Genomic DNA, 13,922 nt, shown 5'->3' on the forward strand with positions numbered 1-13,922 from the left:
CTGAACCCAAATGCAAAATACATTTGGGACTTGGACTTACTTTTGAAACAGATCCGTTTTCAGTTTCAAAAAGGTTTGGGCTCATATCTGACCCGAGTTAATCTAAACCATCCCCACTTAATACTTTCTTCGTTTCAACTACTTTTTTTAAAATCAAAATCTTAGAAGAGAAGAATTACAGATTAGGGGATATAATGAATTTCTCCTTAAAGAGATGCAGAGAAATACAACACCAAAATCACACTAAAAAGTTAGCTTGACAGCATAAACAATAAACAATGTAAGAGTTATTTTAGAAAATCACAAGAGAATAAGGGTCCGTTTGGTAGTGTTTTTTATCCATTGTTTTCATTTTTGTTTTCATAATATATGTTCGGTGAGATGGATTCAAAAAACAAATCACAAAATAACAAATTCAGATCCAGTGTTATAACTACAAACATAAAAATGTGTTTAACATATTTCCTAAATATTACAAACTAAACTCAAAAATAGAGTAAGAAACAAAACCCATTCTCTTCGGCAGCAACCCTCTCCCCCCCCTCATCGTTCTCGATCTGGTCACGGCAGCAGTGCTTTCTCCTTTTCTTATTCCAACAACACTTTCTCTCTCCTTATCTCCTCATCATTTTCTTCGGTAGCAGTCTTCTCTCTCCCCCTCATCTTTCTCGATGTGGTCATGGCAGCAGCTCTCTCTCTCCTTTTCTCCCTCCAACAACACTTTCTCTGCCGCCGCTGCAACTTCGTCTCTACCGCGGCTGTCCTTTGGTGTGTCGTTCTCTCTCCGTCGTGGCCGTTGCTGCTCCGTTTGAGCATAGCCACTGGTGTCCATCTCCGTGTAGCCACCGCCGCTCCTGCTTGATCGACTGAACTGCTCCATCTCTCCCGGCCTGCTGGTAATTTTTTTTTTATTTCAGGAAATTTTTTTTATTTCAGTAATTGTTTGAATAAATGTGAGAGATTTTTTTAAAGCATGTTAATTGTGTATTCCCTCTATTCATGCCAAAATAATTTTGAGTAATTGTTTTAGATTATGAGTAATTGTGTTGATTTGAAAGCAAAACCGTGTAAATATAGTTTTGGTACACTTTGATTTTGTTTGTGGAATGAAAAAAAAGGGAGCGATGAACTGGAATTGGGGGATTTGTCTTATGCTGCTGCTTTAATTGTTGCTATGCTGCTGCTTTGTGTGCTTGGTCATTATGAGTTTTAATATTTTCTCTCTCTGTCATTGAATCGAAATGCAAGCTGGAAATTGTAATTTCAGATAAATATATTTGGGGAAAATGATGATTGCCGAATAGCATTGTATTTGTGTTTTAAGGATGAAGAATACATATATCTGTTTTTGTTTATGCCATGAAATTCTTTATGCCATTAATTTGAATTGGTGAAGTTGTATTGGAATATTTTTTATTTTGGACTGTTCAATTTTTAATCTATGACATATTGGTAAAATGGTTTTCATGCTATGTTGAATTTGATTAATTTCAAAAGTTTGAGCTATGTGTGTTTAGAAGTAGTTTCTTTAATTTCATTAATATTTGATATATGTTATTTTTTCTAATTTTCTAGTAACAAGATATGGATCCACATGATGTTGATGGTGAGGATAGCAAGATTTGGTTACCAACGAAGAAGGAGATACTAGTAGGCCACTTACTAATATTGATTTATGTCCAGCGAGTGTCGCACGATTACACACGTAATGCATAATGTATACCATATATTTTTTTATAATTATTTTGTTTATATCATGTGTTGTAATATATATCTTAATTATAGTGTAAAAACAATGACAATGTAAAGTTTTTTTTAATTAATGGTAATTATAAAACTTTATCATCATTTAATTTTTTATAATAATTTTGCTTAAATTATTATGGTATATTTGTGTATGTAATATTGTCACAATTATTTTCTAACTATAATTATAAGTTAAAATGCTTAGTAAAAACTGTTTTTGAAAAAGGTATTACCGAACGCATATTACTGTTTTCAATTTGGAAATACTAAATACAGAAAATGATACCAAACGCATACTTAAATTTGAAATACAGCAACTGTAAAACACCATTTTCATTTTTATTTTTATTCTTAAAAAATAAAAATTTAGAAACAATACCAAACGGGCCCTAAATTTCCTGATAGCTAAAATAAATTTCCTAGATTAGCCAGGCAGTCAGCATCACACAATAGAAGAACCCATTTGGAGGACAATTAATTACTTGTTATAATGGCTCGGAAATTCCAAGCACACTGACCTCAGCTTCCACCACGCAAAAGCCATTCACTAGAAATCCAGTCTGTGGCTCATCTAACTCACTCAATGAAACGAATCTTGGCCGGCCCCAGTTATCGCTTGGTGTATGGAACCAGTCTTTATTCTCTGCTAGAGTAAAGGGAACATTCTCGTTATATTAATTGGATTTGCCTCAAATACTAATTGCATGTAAACACAGACATTTTGCCTCGAAAAGATTTATGTTTTGCCCCCACTTGATCTATGATTCGCAATGTATGCTCTGCATATATATTCTTTAATCACCTCGACTGTGGAATCTCCCAAAGCCAAGTACAGAGAAAGATGATCGCCATCACCACAGCCGTTTCCAATCTGGAGGAATGTGCTTCACAAACAAAGAAACAAACAAACATTACCAGAAGCAACCACCACGCAAACGTTATCCACTAGAAACCCAGTCTCTGGTTCATTTAACTTACTCAATGAAACGAACCTTGGCCAGCCCCAGCCATCGCTTGGTCTACGGAACCAGTATTTAGCTGCTAGAGTAAAACGAGCATTCTCGTAATATTATTTGGATTTGCCTTCAATTAATTAAGCTGACTTACTAATTACATGTAAAGACAGACATTTTACCTTGAAAAGATCGATGTTTTGCCCCCACTTGATCCAAGATTCGCAATGTGAACTCTGCATATACTTTCACAGACTCAACTGTGGAATCTCCCAAAGCCAAGAACAGAGAAAGATGATCACCAGCACCAACGCCGGTTCCCATGGGGTGGAGCTCTATCTGCCTGAAAAGAATGATATGGAATTCAATTGTACATTCACCGAAAACCTTGCCTCAAGATTCAAGAACGTATTTACATCTATAATCTGATTTAAATAAAAAAAAATTGAATCTTTGATACCATTTGTGATTTCCAGCATTGAACACTTGTGATTCCTGACGTCCTTTGTCCAACTTTGAAAAGTTTTCAACCTTCCAAACATACTTAGAACTATATGCATATTTTTCCATGGATAGGCACTCTCATTTGACTATGTTTCTTTCTTTAACAAAGACTTCAGCTCCAAAAACACAGGTATCCTCGACAAGGTATCCATTTGAAGCATCGTTGAAAGCTTTAAGCGGGATGAACTGATCAAAACACCATTCAAGCTTCAATCCATTAAACCTTCTTTCCTTTCCCATGGCATCTATCACATTACAAGCGACCACCGATTATGCAATTGCTTAACTAAAAGACTAGAACGAGTTTCTGCTGCAATATTTTCTGTAAAACTTTATATGTACCAGCTAGACTGTTTTTAATTTGTAAAATACAGACGATCACACTGCATAAAATTTACAAAGATATGATATCGTCAAAATCGTCAAACGTAGATCATTGGAAAATATGATCAAGGTTAACATTTCAAAAGTAGAATATAATATAACCTTGAACTACCAGGTAGTTGTCTTGGTTCTGATCAAGTAAAAACAAACGAAAAACTGCATAGACTTCCCAACCGAAAGTAAGTGAACTTGTGTCTGCCATTGCTAAGTAGAGTGAAATGTGGTCTTTCACATTCTTGCTCTCATTTCCACTTGGATATAAAACAAGTTTCCTGCAATAATTAATTAATCAACATAAATACACTAATATATGATACTATCAAGCAAAGACTATGGTTCAAGAGTTAGGTTTGAAACCTGATCACATTAGGGATGAGGGTTGAGTTGTGGTATTTTTTTTGTTATTGTTATAGCCTAATGGCAACCCAATTCTCTTCCATCTTTGTAAAGTAGGTTCGAACCCCAAATCTTCTGTTTCGGCCCAAAAGATTTTACCAATTGAACTCAATGACACTCAACCCATAAGTTAAGGAGTTGTTTGATTATATATCAAGATGATATAACAACAACAACAACAACAACAACAAAAGAAAAGGTAGTGGCATAAGTTATTTAATTTACAGCAATAAAGGAAAAAAGAAATTTATATAGGTATATACATGCCACTTGTAGCCTCCAGCTTCAAATGCTCCTGATTCGTATTTCTCCTCAACTGCTTTCTCAGCAAGTACTGAAAATGATTTTATTTTGACAATGTAATGAGCCGGTGGCACATGTGAAGTGGATCTTGCAATGGCTATACATTCAAGTAATCTTGATTACTACCGACTGATTAGAAATAAAATAAACTGAAATTTTTAAGAATATTAACCAAAAGAATGAGAAACGTTTGAACACGCATACCATCTTTGTTAACAAAGACACTGTCCATCTTTGTTAACAAGTTCTCAAAATAATTTTTCTTTTTTTTCCGGTAATTAAACTGAAGCCGGCGGCTGTGGACGATACTGCCTTTTTTTTATTTTTAGGGCACGAGCAAGGCGCAAGGCTTTGTTGCCGTACCTAGGGAAATAAATGGAATATTATTTATTAGGGTCACTTAATTTTTTTAAAGATGAGGCAGCTTAAAATTTACTTAATTATAATCGTAAAAAAATTAAGAAAATAAATTAAATCCTAACTAAACTGAAATTACAAAACGACTCAAGTACGACCAATTTGACTTATTATAATTTCTAATATAATTTGACCAAAACAGAACGATGATTAGTTGCCCCTGGCAAATTAACAATAAAAAAGATCTCTTTGTTTGATGAAAATTTGGCATGAATTGAAATTCAAACATGAGAAAAGTGTCAATGTAGCCATCAAGCACATCCGTAATTAATAACAAGATTATTTCAACACAAAGCGAATTGATGATCATCCATCAAGCACAACCGTAATAACAAATCCAACATCACTGAACAAACTTATATAATAATTTGTAAGGCTAATGGATGGAACACACCACTTAGTTATATTCAACGATGTTTCACAGATTACGGCCTCGTCGCAGGCCAAGGCGGCGAGCAGTGTTGAGTCCGGTGAGAAATGAGAGCGCCGGCGAGAAAGGTTAGCGGCTTGCGGCAAAGCTTGGTCTTTGAGCGAGAGAGGAGAGCGATGTTGGCGGTGAAGCTTGGTATTTGGCGACGTCTAACCAGCGTTTTGAGAGAGGTAAGTAGGGGTGGCAAAAAAGCCCGGGCTTGTCCAGGCCCGGCCAAGCCCAGCCCAGGCCCGCGGGCCTAAAGCCCGGCCCGCACGGATGGGCCTGGATATGGGCCCAAAAATTACAAAGCCCACATATATTGGGCCTGGACAAGGGCTTCGCAAAAAAGCCCGGACTTGGCCCGGGCTTTTTAAATTTATGAATAAAAAATAAATTTAATTTAAATAAAAAAGAAAAAATTCAAAATATTAAATTAGTTTAATTTTTTATATTAGTATTTGTTATTTTATTAGGTTGTATTACTAATATTTCATGTATTTGACCATTATTCTATTTATATATTAGATTATTATCTTTAATTTAAATATTTTTTCTTAATTTAAAAAATATTTTATAATTGATTTAAAAAGCCCAAGCCCGACCCGAGCCCGGCCCAGGCCCGTCTAGGCCCGGCCCGAGTTCGGCCCGTCCAAGTTGGACGGGCTTTTGAAGGGCCTAGGCTTTGTTTGAATGATGCGGGCTTGGGCCTGGGCTTTAAAAAGCCCGGCCCAAGCCCGCAAATTGCCATCCCTAGAGGTAAGTTTGGACTTCGGGTTTTAGCTCTGTCATATATATATATATATATATATATATATATTTATTATTATTTGATTAAATTAAATATTTTTCAATTGTGTGAATTTAAAATATATTTTAATTTTAAAATAAGAAATATTTTGAGTTCGGATTCTTGAACCCAAACGTAAAATATATTTGAGACTGTACTTATCTCTAAAATAAATCGACCCTCAACATTAAAACGTTTTGGGTTTATATCCGCCCCTAATTAATTAATTGTTAAAAATAACGGCATTTAGGGGTAAGTTGAAGTTTTCATACTTTTGAAGGTTAAATTGACATATTTCAGTCAAATAAGGGGGTCGGGTGAAATTCACCCTATTTTCTTTTACCATATATTTGAAGATAAGAGTTTAAAGCAATTATTAATAAAATAATTACTATATTCAACCTAAAATTAAAAATTTATAAACCTGTCGCTGGCGTGGGTAAAGGCTGTCGCGCTAGGACTATGCTGCCATCACCACTAGAACCTTATGGTTAGAAAAATTTGCTCTAGCAGTCTAACTAGAAAGCTCCAACTTCAAGCTATCAGAAAAATCTGTTCTAGCGGTCTAACTAGAAAGCTTCAACTTCAAGGTAATAATTAGAATTCGCCTTAGGAATAAAGAATTTCATTGAAAACTCTTCCTTACATAGTGTGAAAAGCCAAAGAGAATTTTGGACCGAACTGATGCTTGAACCATTCATCAACAAAGTTTAATATGAAAAAGCAAGAGATAAGGTGTGGCCTTTATACCTACGATGTATTCCTTTACCTCTTTTCTCGGTAATTGAATAAACGTGGCCCTAATGGAATCTAGTTGCTTGGCATCTTTTCGAGAAAACATTGTGATTAAATCTGCAATTAACTAATGCAGAAATGAAATAGAAACTATCTAATTAAGGAGTCTCAGAAAACTTTTGTGAGTTTATTTTCTATTTCTCTTTGAACTAAAAACTTTTCTGCGGAATTATAGAAATAAAGGTTGCAATTTTAAATTTTATCACACGAAAAGAACTCATTAGTCATTACTTAGACAAGTCGAAACCGAAAGATATAAAGAATCGTTATATATTCTGCCTCTAAAAAATATATGCGAATCTGGTTCTTTAGTGATCAAAGGAATGAAATCAATGCATGATGGCGAAAGAATCAAATAATTACCAAAGCCCTCTCCCATTCACTGCCTTTTCATCCTTGAAAAGGCATATGAGTTTTTTCATTTGTTGCCCTCTCTAGCCTAAAGCATATACAAATCAATATGACAAGTAGAGTTGAAAGATGTGGCGGATGTGGGCGGCAACTATGGCTACCACCACAGGCAGTGGCCGCTCGATGCCATGCGTGCCGATCTGTAACGAGCTTTCCATCATCCTCTCAGCGATGGGCTCAAGTATATGGCGCAGTGAGCCAACCACACCATAACGTTGTCACCACAGTGCCGAGCAATTATCTGGCAGCTGGTCCAGGAAACGGCAAGTATCCTCGACAAGGCTGTGATAATTATTACATAGACCAACCGCGACCTGCGTGGGCTCCTCCTCCGGTTTATGGGAGGAAAAAAGCATTGCTATGTGGAGTAACATATAATGATACAAATTACATGCTTACTGGCAGCATAAATGATGTTAAGAGTATGTGGTTTCTTTTGGTTCGCATGTTAGGGTTTCCTAGTGACTGCGTAGTCATCTTGACAGGTATAAATTGCTCTCTACTAAGTTAATAAGCTAGCATTATTGCATTTTTTTGTCTAATACCTTCCGTTTAAAGCTCGATCTTATTTTTCAGTTACCAATAAATGGCATTCGATTACTTTTATGGGTACATGTTCTGTTCGTTCCTACAGTTTGAGTCAATTATTTTTCAGTTAACCTTTGTATTTTTTTAAATTGTTTCAAACATCCCGTTGTTTCTTTGCAGCTGTAATCTTAATTTTCCTTTTTCTTTGATTTATTTTTTTTATAAGGCAGAGGAGTGGACAAAACTGGAACTTGATTAAAAAATTTTCAAGGTTGAAATAGTATTGATGTCGGATATTTTGAGTTCAAACAAATTTGACATGCAACCCGTTTAAAATAGATGATAATTAAATATATTTTAACAAAGACAAATATATAATATAATTCTTTTAGATAACTTTGAAAATACAGGAATTAACTAAGTAGTTGACTCAAAATTATAATGATTAAGAAAACATTTACCATCACTCTTACATTCTTATATAATATCCACCAATATGAACAAAATATTCGTATAATTTGACAGAAGAAGAGAAAAATCCATATAGGATTCCAACAAAGCAAAACATTCGAACGGCCATGCGATGGCTAGCGCAAGATTGCCAGCCAGGAGATTCATTGGTATTTTATTACTCAGGCCATGGATCAAGGCAAAAGGACTACAACAAAGATGAGCTTGATGGGTTTGATGAAACCATCTGTCCGCTTGATCATGAGACCGAAGGCCCTATAATTGATGATGAAATCAATGCCACCATTGTAAGGCCACTGCCCCGTGGTGCAAAACTGCATGCCATCATTGATTCCTGCTACAGTGGAACTGTATTGGACCTACCATATGTGTGCAAGATCAACGGGTATTTAAATATATGTGAATTCTTTTTAGCTATTTAGATATATATGAATTTTTTTATAATAAGGAGATTGACTCATTTTTTGGATTGTTTTTGGTTTTACTATTTACTTTTAGGTATGTTTTAAAATGTAATACAATGTTTCCAGTGGTCAAGCTAGCAGTTAATTTGATAGCGGCCTAGACTAATATATAGGGAAAAAAAATTGTATGCTCATAAACCTAACTATACATAAGTGATTAGTTCCTTCAAATTAAAGCAAAACTGAAAATTGATGAACCACAAAAATCCTAGTCAAAGTTGTCAGTAGTGCTTTTGTTGTTTATTTAAAACATTCGATTAATGAAAAAAAAAAGTTAAATTTTTATTTTTGTAATTTATAGAGAATGGTTGGGCAGATTTAAGAAATATTAAGGGAAAAGAAAAAATTAAATTGTTTAAAAATTAAATCGATTTGTTTTCATCGGGGTCAAAATAACATTTTTTAATAGGGATGGCAGAAATCCTCATGGGAACGGGGACCCTAGGAGATTTTTCCCATTCAGAGAGGGCATGGGAACGATTTTATATCCAATTTCTCATTTGTGGGCGGGACATGAATGATTTTTTACCGAGCTTCTCATTCCGAGAATGGACGGACATGACGTGGAATCTCCATCCCCTCCGCATTTCTCCATTTAATTTTTAATTTTAATTTTATTTTTTAAAATTATTAGTGAATAAATAATAAATTTAAATTGTAAAATATTAAATATTAGTATAAATAACAAATATCAATATATATATATATATATTAAAAAACTTTGGGGAATGGTTGACTAGTTGTAATCTTAAATTTCTATTTAGGATATTAAAAAGGGCGGACAAGATTCTGTTGGCCTAAAATATTTTAAATAACAATATTTGTTAAATATTTTAAGCTTTTATCTAATAAGATAAAAGTCAAAGAAAAATCGTAAAACCTAATTTCTAAGTTTCGACAACAGCAGCCGCCTTAACTCTACTTTTTTTTAAAATAAATTTATTATTTTAATATAATTAAAATAAAATAAAAAACTAAAAATGTATCAGTTATTTGGGGATAAGAGACCCTTGGAGATCCCCTAATATTATTCACGGAGGGGATTAGGATTCCCTCAACCAATTCTAACTAGGACGGGGAGGGGGTGGGGACATATGTAAAATATCGGGTGTAAGTACGGAGATGTCGGTTCCCTCCCATCGCATCCCCTCCCTATTGCCATCCCTAATATTTAAATGCCAATTTTAGCATTTCTTGTTTAGAAGGATTTGATTGAAGTTTTTCCGAAGTCTTTATCCCACGCTAGTCGTCCTGGTTCTTCGCCGATGCATATTTATTCTTGAAAAAGATGATTGTTTTATGATTCGGATTTCAATGAAGGCTTTGACACAAGAGGGTATTGCAATATTTTAAAATTTGTAAGAGTGGTAAAGCTGAAAATCGTTATTGGGAATGTGTTGATCTCCCTTATAATGAATTAATAATAAGAAATCATTATGAAAATTTTGGCTAATTATTGTACGGTATTTTTACTAGTGAAGAGTACAAATGGGAAGATCAAAGAATTCCAACAGCTTGCTATAAAGGCACAAGCGGCGGGATAGCCCTCTCGTTTAGTGCTTGCTCTGATAATCAAACCTCTGCAAGTACCTCGGTGAGCAACTTTTTTGACACATACAATATTTTTTCTTGTTCTTTTTTATGTTGACATTAGAGGTGGCTAAATCTTTCACCAGTTTGCAGTCTCACGGGGCTCCACATCAAATGAGGTGAATTTTAAATAATTTTTGGGCAATTAAGTGGGAAATGGGTGGAACATAATCCCCAAATTCTTAATGGGATGACGTTTGGTTTTACACTCCCTACCCTACCCCCACTCCAATCCCATTATATATGGTTTTTTTTAAATTTTTGTTCAATAATATTGCATAATAAATTTTCTTTTTATTTTTACCTAATATAAATAGGTTGTAACTAAAATAAAATGCTACATTATAATTCTTTTTTAACCCTAAAACATTATTATATTTTATTTTTTTCTCTCAACGTACTGCTCTCTTTAAACATTTTTGTTTTGATATTATTTCAAGATGTTGTTTCATTTTGTTGGAGATTTTTTTAAATAATTTAAATACTTTGTAATATGGTAACGATTTTATTTAAGTTTCTTATTATGAATTTACTGAAATCATTTATCTATACTCATTATAAAATAAGTAAATAAACAATGAGGTGGGGATGGGGAAATAATTCCCCACATAAGGATTCATCATCCCCATCCCACTAAATTTATTGAGGGATGAGGTAGGGAATGGAAGCGAAATTTTTAATGGGGTGGGGAATGGGGTGGACCTCTCCACTCCATTGCCATCCCTAGTTGACGTATATATTTAACAAACTTGGCTATAAAAGAGATGGATCATATTCCTAATGGTGGACTACTACTATCGCAGTTAAAATCCCCATTTGAGATATGGAGGCTGAAGAATTTTTCTTTCTCAAATAAGATTTAATGAAGTGGAGATAGATTTCTATTAAATACGAGAATATGTAAAAAAAAAAAATTTAAATATATATATGCAGGATTTTGTTCCTCAACTTTCTTTAGCCTAGGTATGCATGCATGTATGTTTGTATATATGTATGTATCAAAATAAAAAAATGGTTTAATTTAGTTGGTTGGAATGATACATGCATGCAGGCTTTTTCAGGCAAAGATGTCACAGGTGCTATGACTTCTAGCTTTATCCAAGCTGTTAAAAATGAACGTTGCCTCACATATGGTCGACTGCTTGCTGCAATGGGCGATGCTATTCCCTCACTAATGCCAAATGACACTGACGTAATCCAGGTATATTTTATAACCAGAAACATATAAGAATCTTACGATCGCCTCTTGTTGTAAGACCAAAAGGTTTAAAGTTTAACAAATAATATTAATAATGTCAATATTTAACTTCTAACTTTTGAGAATACATTATTATAATTCATTGATTTATTGGATAATGAATTTTATAACTTTTAAAATTATTATTTTATCCTCCAATAATTGAATCACATATTAATTGACATTCAAATATTGAGCTCTTAACATTGATAGGACTGTGTATATATTTATACACACACAGAAAAGCTTATGCTACAGGAAGAAATAGTATGAGGCTAATTTTGTGGTTTAATTTCTTTTAAGAATATGATCACCTGCATAATGGGTAGAACAAGAGAATTGTTAACTGTTGAGAAAATAAAAATTGACTATGAAGTTTGAAAGTGTGATTTAAGGGTAAGTTTAAGAATTGGTTGAGTAAAGTTTCTTAAGGTGACTAATTTAAAGAGTTATTTTTGTTTGGTGTTTTCAGGAGCCTCAACTGTCTGCATCTGAGACATTCGACATTTTCACAAAGCAATTCATACTATAATTGTAATATTTTCTTTTGCTTTTACAAAATTATATAGTTAAAATAGATTAAATGTGTTAAATTAATCTAGGTTTGTTTTATGCATAATGTAGGTGCTATGTTTCAAAGGCATCATATTGCACCTCATATTGTTGGGGTTATGAGGCCCCAGCAATTCTTCTGTGCGTTTGTAGGTGTAACATCTTTTTGTGTAAGGTTACTTAGGGTGTAACTGCACAGTTCGTTGGCAAAATTACAAATGTGTGTAACCCTCATGTCCACCTACCGCTTAGTGTGGGGCTCTCTGCTTCCATGGTATAAGGAAATAAAGTTGCACCTTGGCTATCAGCTTAAACTTTTAACCTAGTGGTAAGTGCTTGATCCTAACAATTGGTATCAGAACGAGATCCCGGATTCAAGCCGCCACATAAGCAATTTTGTGGGAGGGAGATTGTTGGGGTTATAGGGCCCCAGCAATTCTTCTGTGCGCTTGTAGGTGTAACATCCTTCCGTGTAATTCCATTGAGGTGGCAGTAAGGTTACCTAGGGCATAGCTACCTTGCCCGTTGGTACAATTACAAATGTGTGCAACCCTTCATGTCCACCCGCCGCTTAGTGTGGGATGCCCATTGGCACAATTACAAATGTGTGCAGCCCGTCATGCCCACCCACCGCTTACTATGGGACTGTGTGCTTCCATGGTATAAGGAAATAAAGTTGCACCGTGGCTATCAACTTAAGATTTTAGCCTAGCGGTAAGCGCTTGATCCTGACATATATCACATTCTTAAACCTGAAAAATTGCCATAAACAATTTTGGTTCTAGACTTATGTCTTTTTCTGCCCAAAGTGTGTGTGTGGCACTTTGATCCAGCTCCAGAGTTGTTGCAGTATAACACAAGCATCAAATATGACTTAAAGATCAAATAACAAACATTTCCTCTTATGAGGGAACAAAAATTAAGAAATGACTTCAAACTGTGCTACAACAAAATTTTTTTTTTCAGTGTCATACCTTTCAGTATAACATTGATTCTTCATGTGAATGTCTATCATTTGTAATAATGCCACTCAATTACTTGACCAATGTACATATCAGAGTTGCTGCACCAAAAACGTCTAAGATGCTATAACATAGTCTTATCTATAGACACCTTTAACTCAAGGCTGAACATGGGTTGCATAAATAGACATGCTACTCAATATCCTAGACAGAAGACCTATCTTGCTCTTCTCTTTTTTTTTAAAAAAAAATAGTTGCTACAATAATGCTTATAACTCTCACTACCCTTTTACTTAGGTCTGCATATGTGGTGCATACTTAGCCCTGGTTACTCAACAACTAAGTCATTGGAGTATAATTTTATTCTATAACTAGCACACTTGTAATAATTTTGAAAAAAATTTTAGGCCCGCCCCCCAACTTGAGATATTTTAAACCTTGTTGTTTTATCTGATTTTGGTACAACATACTCACAAAACTCAACCAAAACCTAATTGTTCAGATAGAGTTTCAACCTTCATCTATAAACGTCTGTCTATGCTTGGCAGTAATTCATTCCCCATTTCAACACTCAATTTATCCTTATTGGGTTTTCTAATCCATATAAAAATGGTGGATAAACAAAGCCACACACACAACACAAACACATTCATTCACAGACACATTACATCATAGCACAACCCCCTCAAACTTGAGAAGTGTGGTGTCCTCACATGCACACAAAATGATTTAAAGACAGACATGCATACATTATCAAAAATAAATGTTCAATAAACAAGATAAAATAAATAAAAGAAAGGAAATTTTTTTTTGAAATAGTAAAATTAAACTGGGCAGGCAGGGGATACTCCCCTTATTGTTTGAAGTTCTGCTGCAGCACATGCTGAAAATGTTCACTTATTCTATGATTCCACTTCTCAAATGTTCCTTTGGTGAACCTAATGGTACAACAACTGGCTGTTTCTTTTTCTGACTCTTGTTTAGGCTAGTTTGAAGGGTTTTAGCGGCTT

The 13,922-nt window shown here is 34.5% G+C and overlaps 1 protein-coding gene, 1 long non-coding RNA gene and 1 pseudogene across 5 annotated transcripts; 2 read left to right on the forward strand and 1 right to left on the reverse strand.

The window, feature by feature from the left end:
• Positions 1–185: 185 nt before the first annotated feature.
• On the forward strand, positions 186–1,848 carry LOC127902096 (uncharacterized). Its single transcript, XR_008054575.1, has 2 exons — positions 186–896; positions 1,576–1,848. It is a non-coding gene; the product is annotated as an uncharacterized LOC127902096 (long non-coding RNA).
• Positions 1,849–2,231: 383 nt separating this feature from the next.
• On the reverse strand, positions 2,232–3,972 carry LOC127902330 (uncharacterized; annotated as a pseudogene).
• A 2,940-nt stretch (positions 3,973–6,912) lies between these two features.
• On the forward strand, positions 6,913–12,257 carry LOC102615779 (metacaspase-3-like). 4 transcript variants are annotated; one of them, XM_052440557.1, is made up of 7 exons: positions 6,913–7,593; positions 7,685–7,717; positions 8,273–8,492; positions 10,048–10,165; positions 11,213–11,362; positions 11,871–11,932; positions 12,023–12,257. In XM_052440557.1, the coding sequence occupies exons 1-6, from the start codon at positions 7,158–7,160 to the stop codon at positions 11,928–11,930; spliced, it is 1,017 nt and encodes a 338-aa protein (XP_052296517.1). In that variant the 5' UTR covers positions 6,913–7,157; the 3' UTR covers positions 11,931–11,932; positions 12,023–12,257. The 4 variants fall into 4 exon arrangements, with proteins under 4 accessions (XP_052296517.1, XP_052296515.1, XP_052296518.1 ...); XM_052440555.1 differs by having other exon boundaries at positions 6,919–7,593; positions 8,162–8,492; XM_052440558.1 differs by lacking the exon at positions 7,685–7,717 and having other exon boundaries at positions 6,944–7,593.
• Positions 12,258–13,922: the final 1,665 nt, after the last annotated feature.

Source organism: Citrus sinensis, chromosome 5 (assembly GCF_022201045.2).
Source record: "Citrus sinensis cultivar Valencia sweet orange chromosome 5, DVS_A1.0, whole genome shotgun sequence".
Classification (NCBI taxonomy): Eukaryota; Viridiplantae; Streptophyta; class Magnoliopsida; order Sapindales; family Rutaceae; genus Citrus; species Citrus sinensis.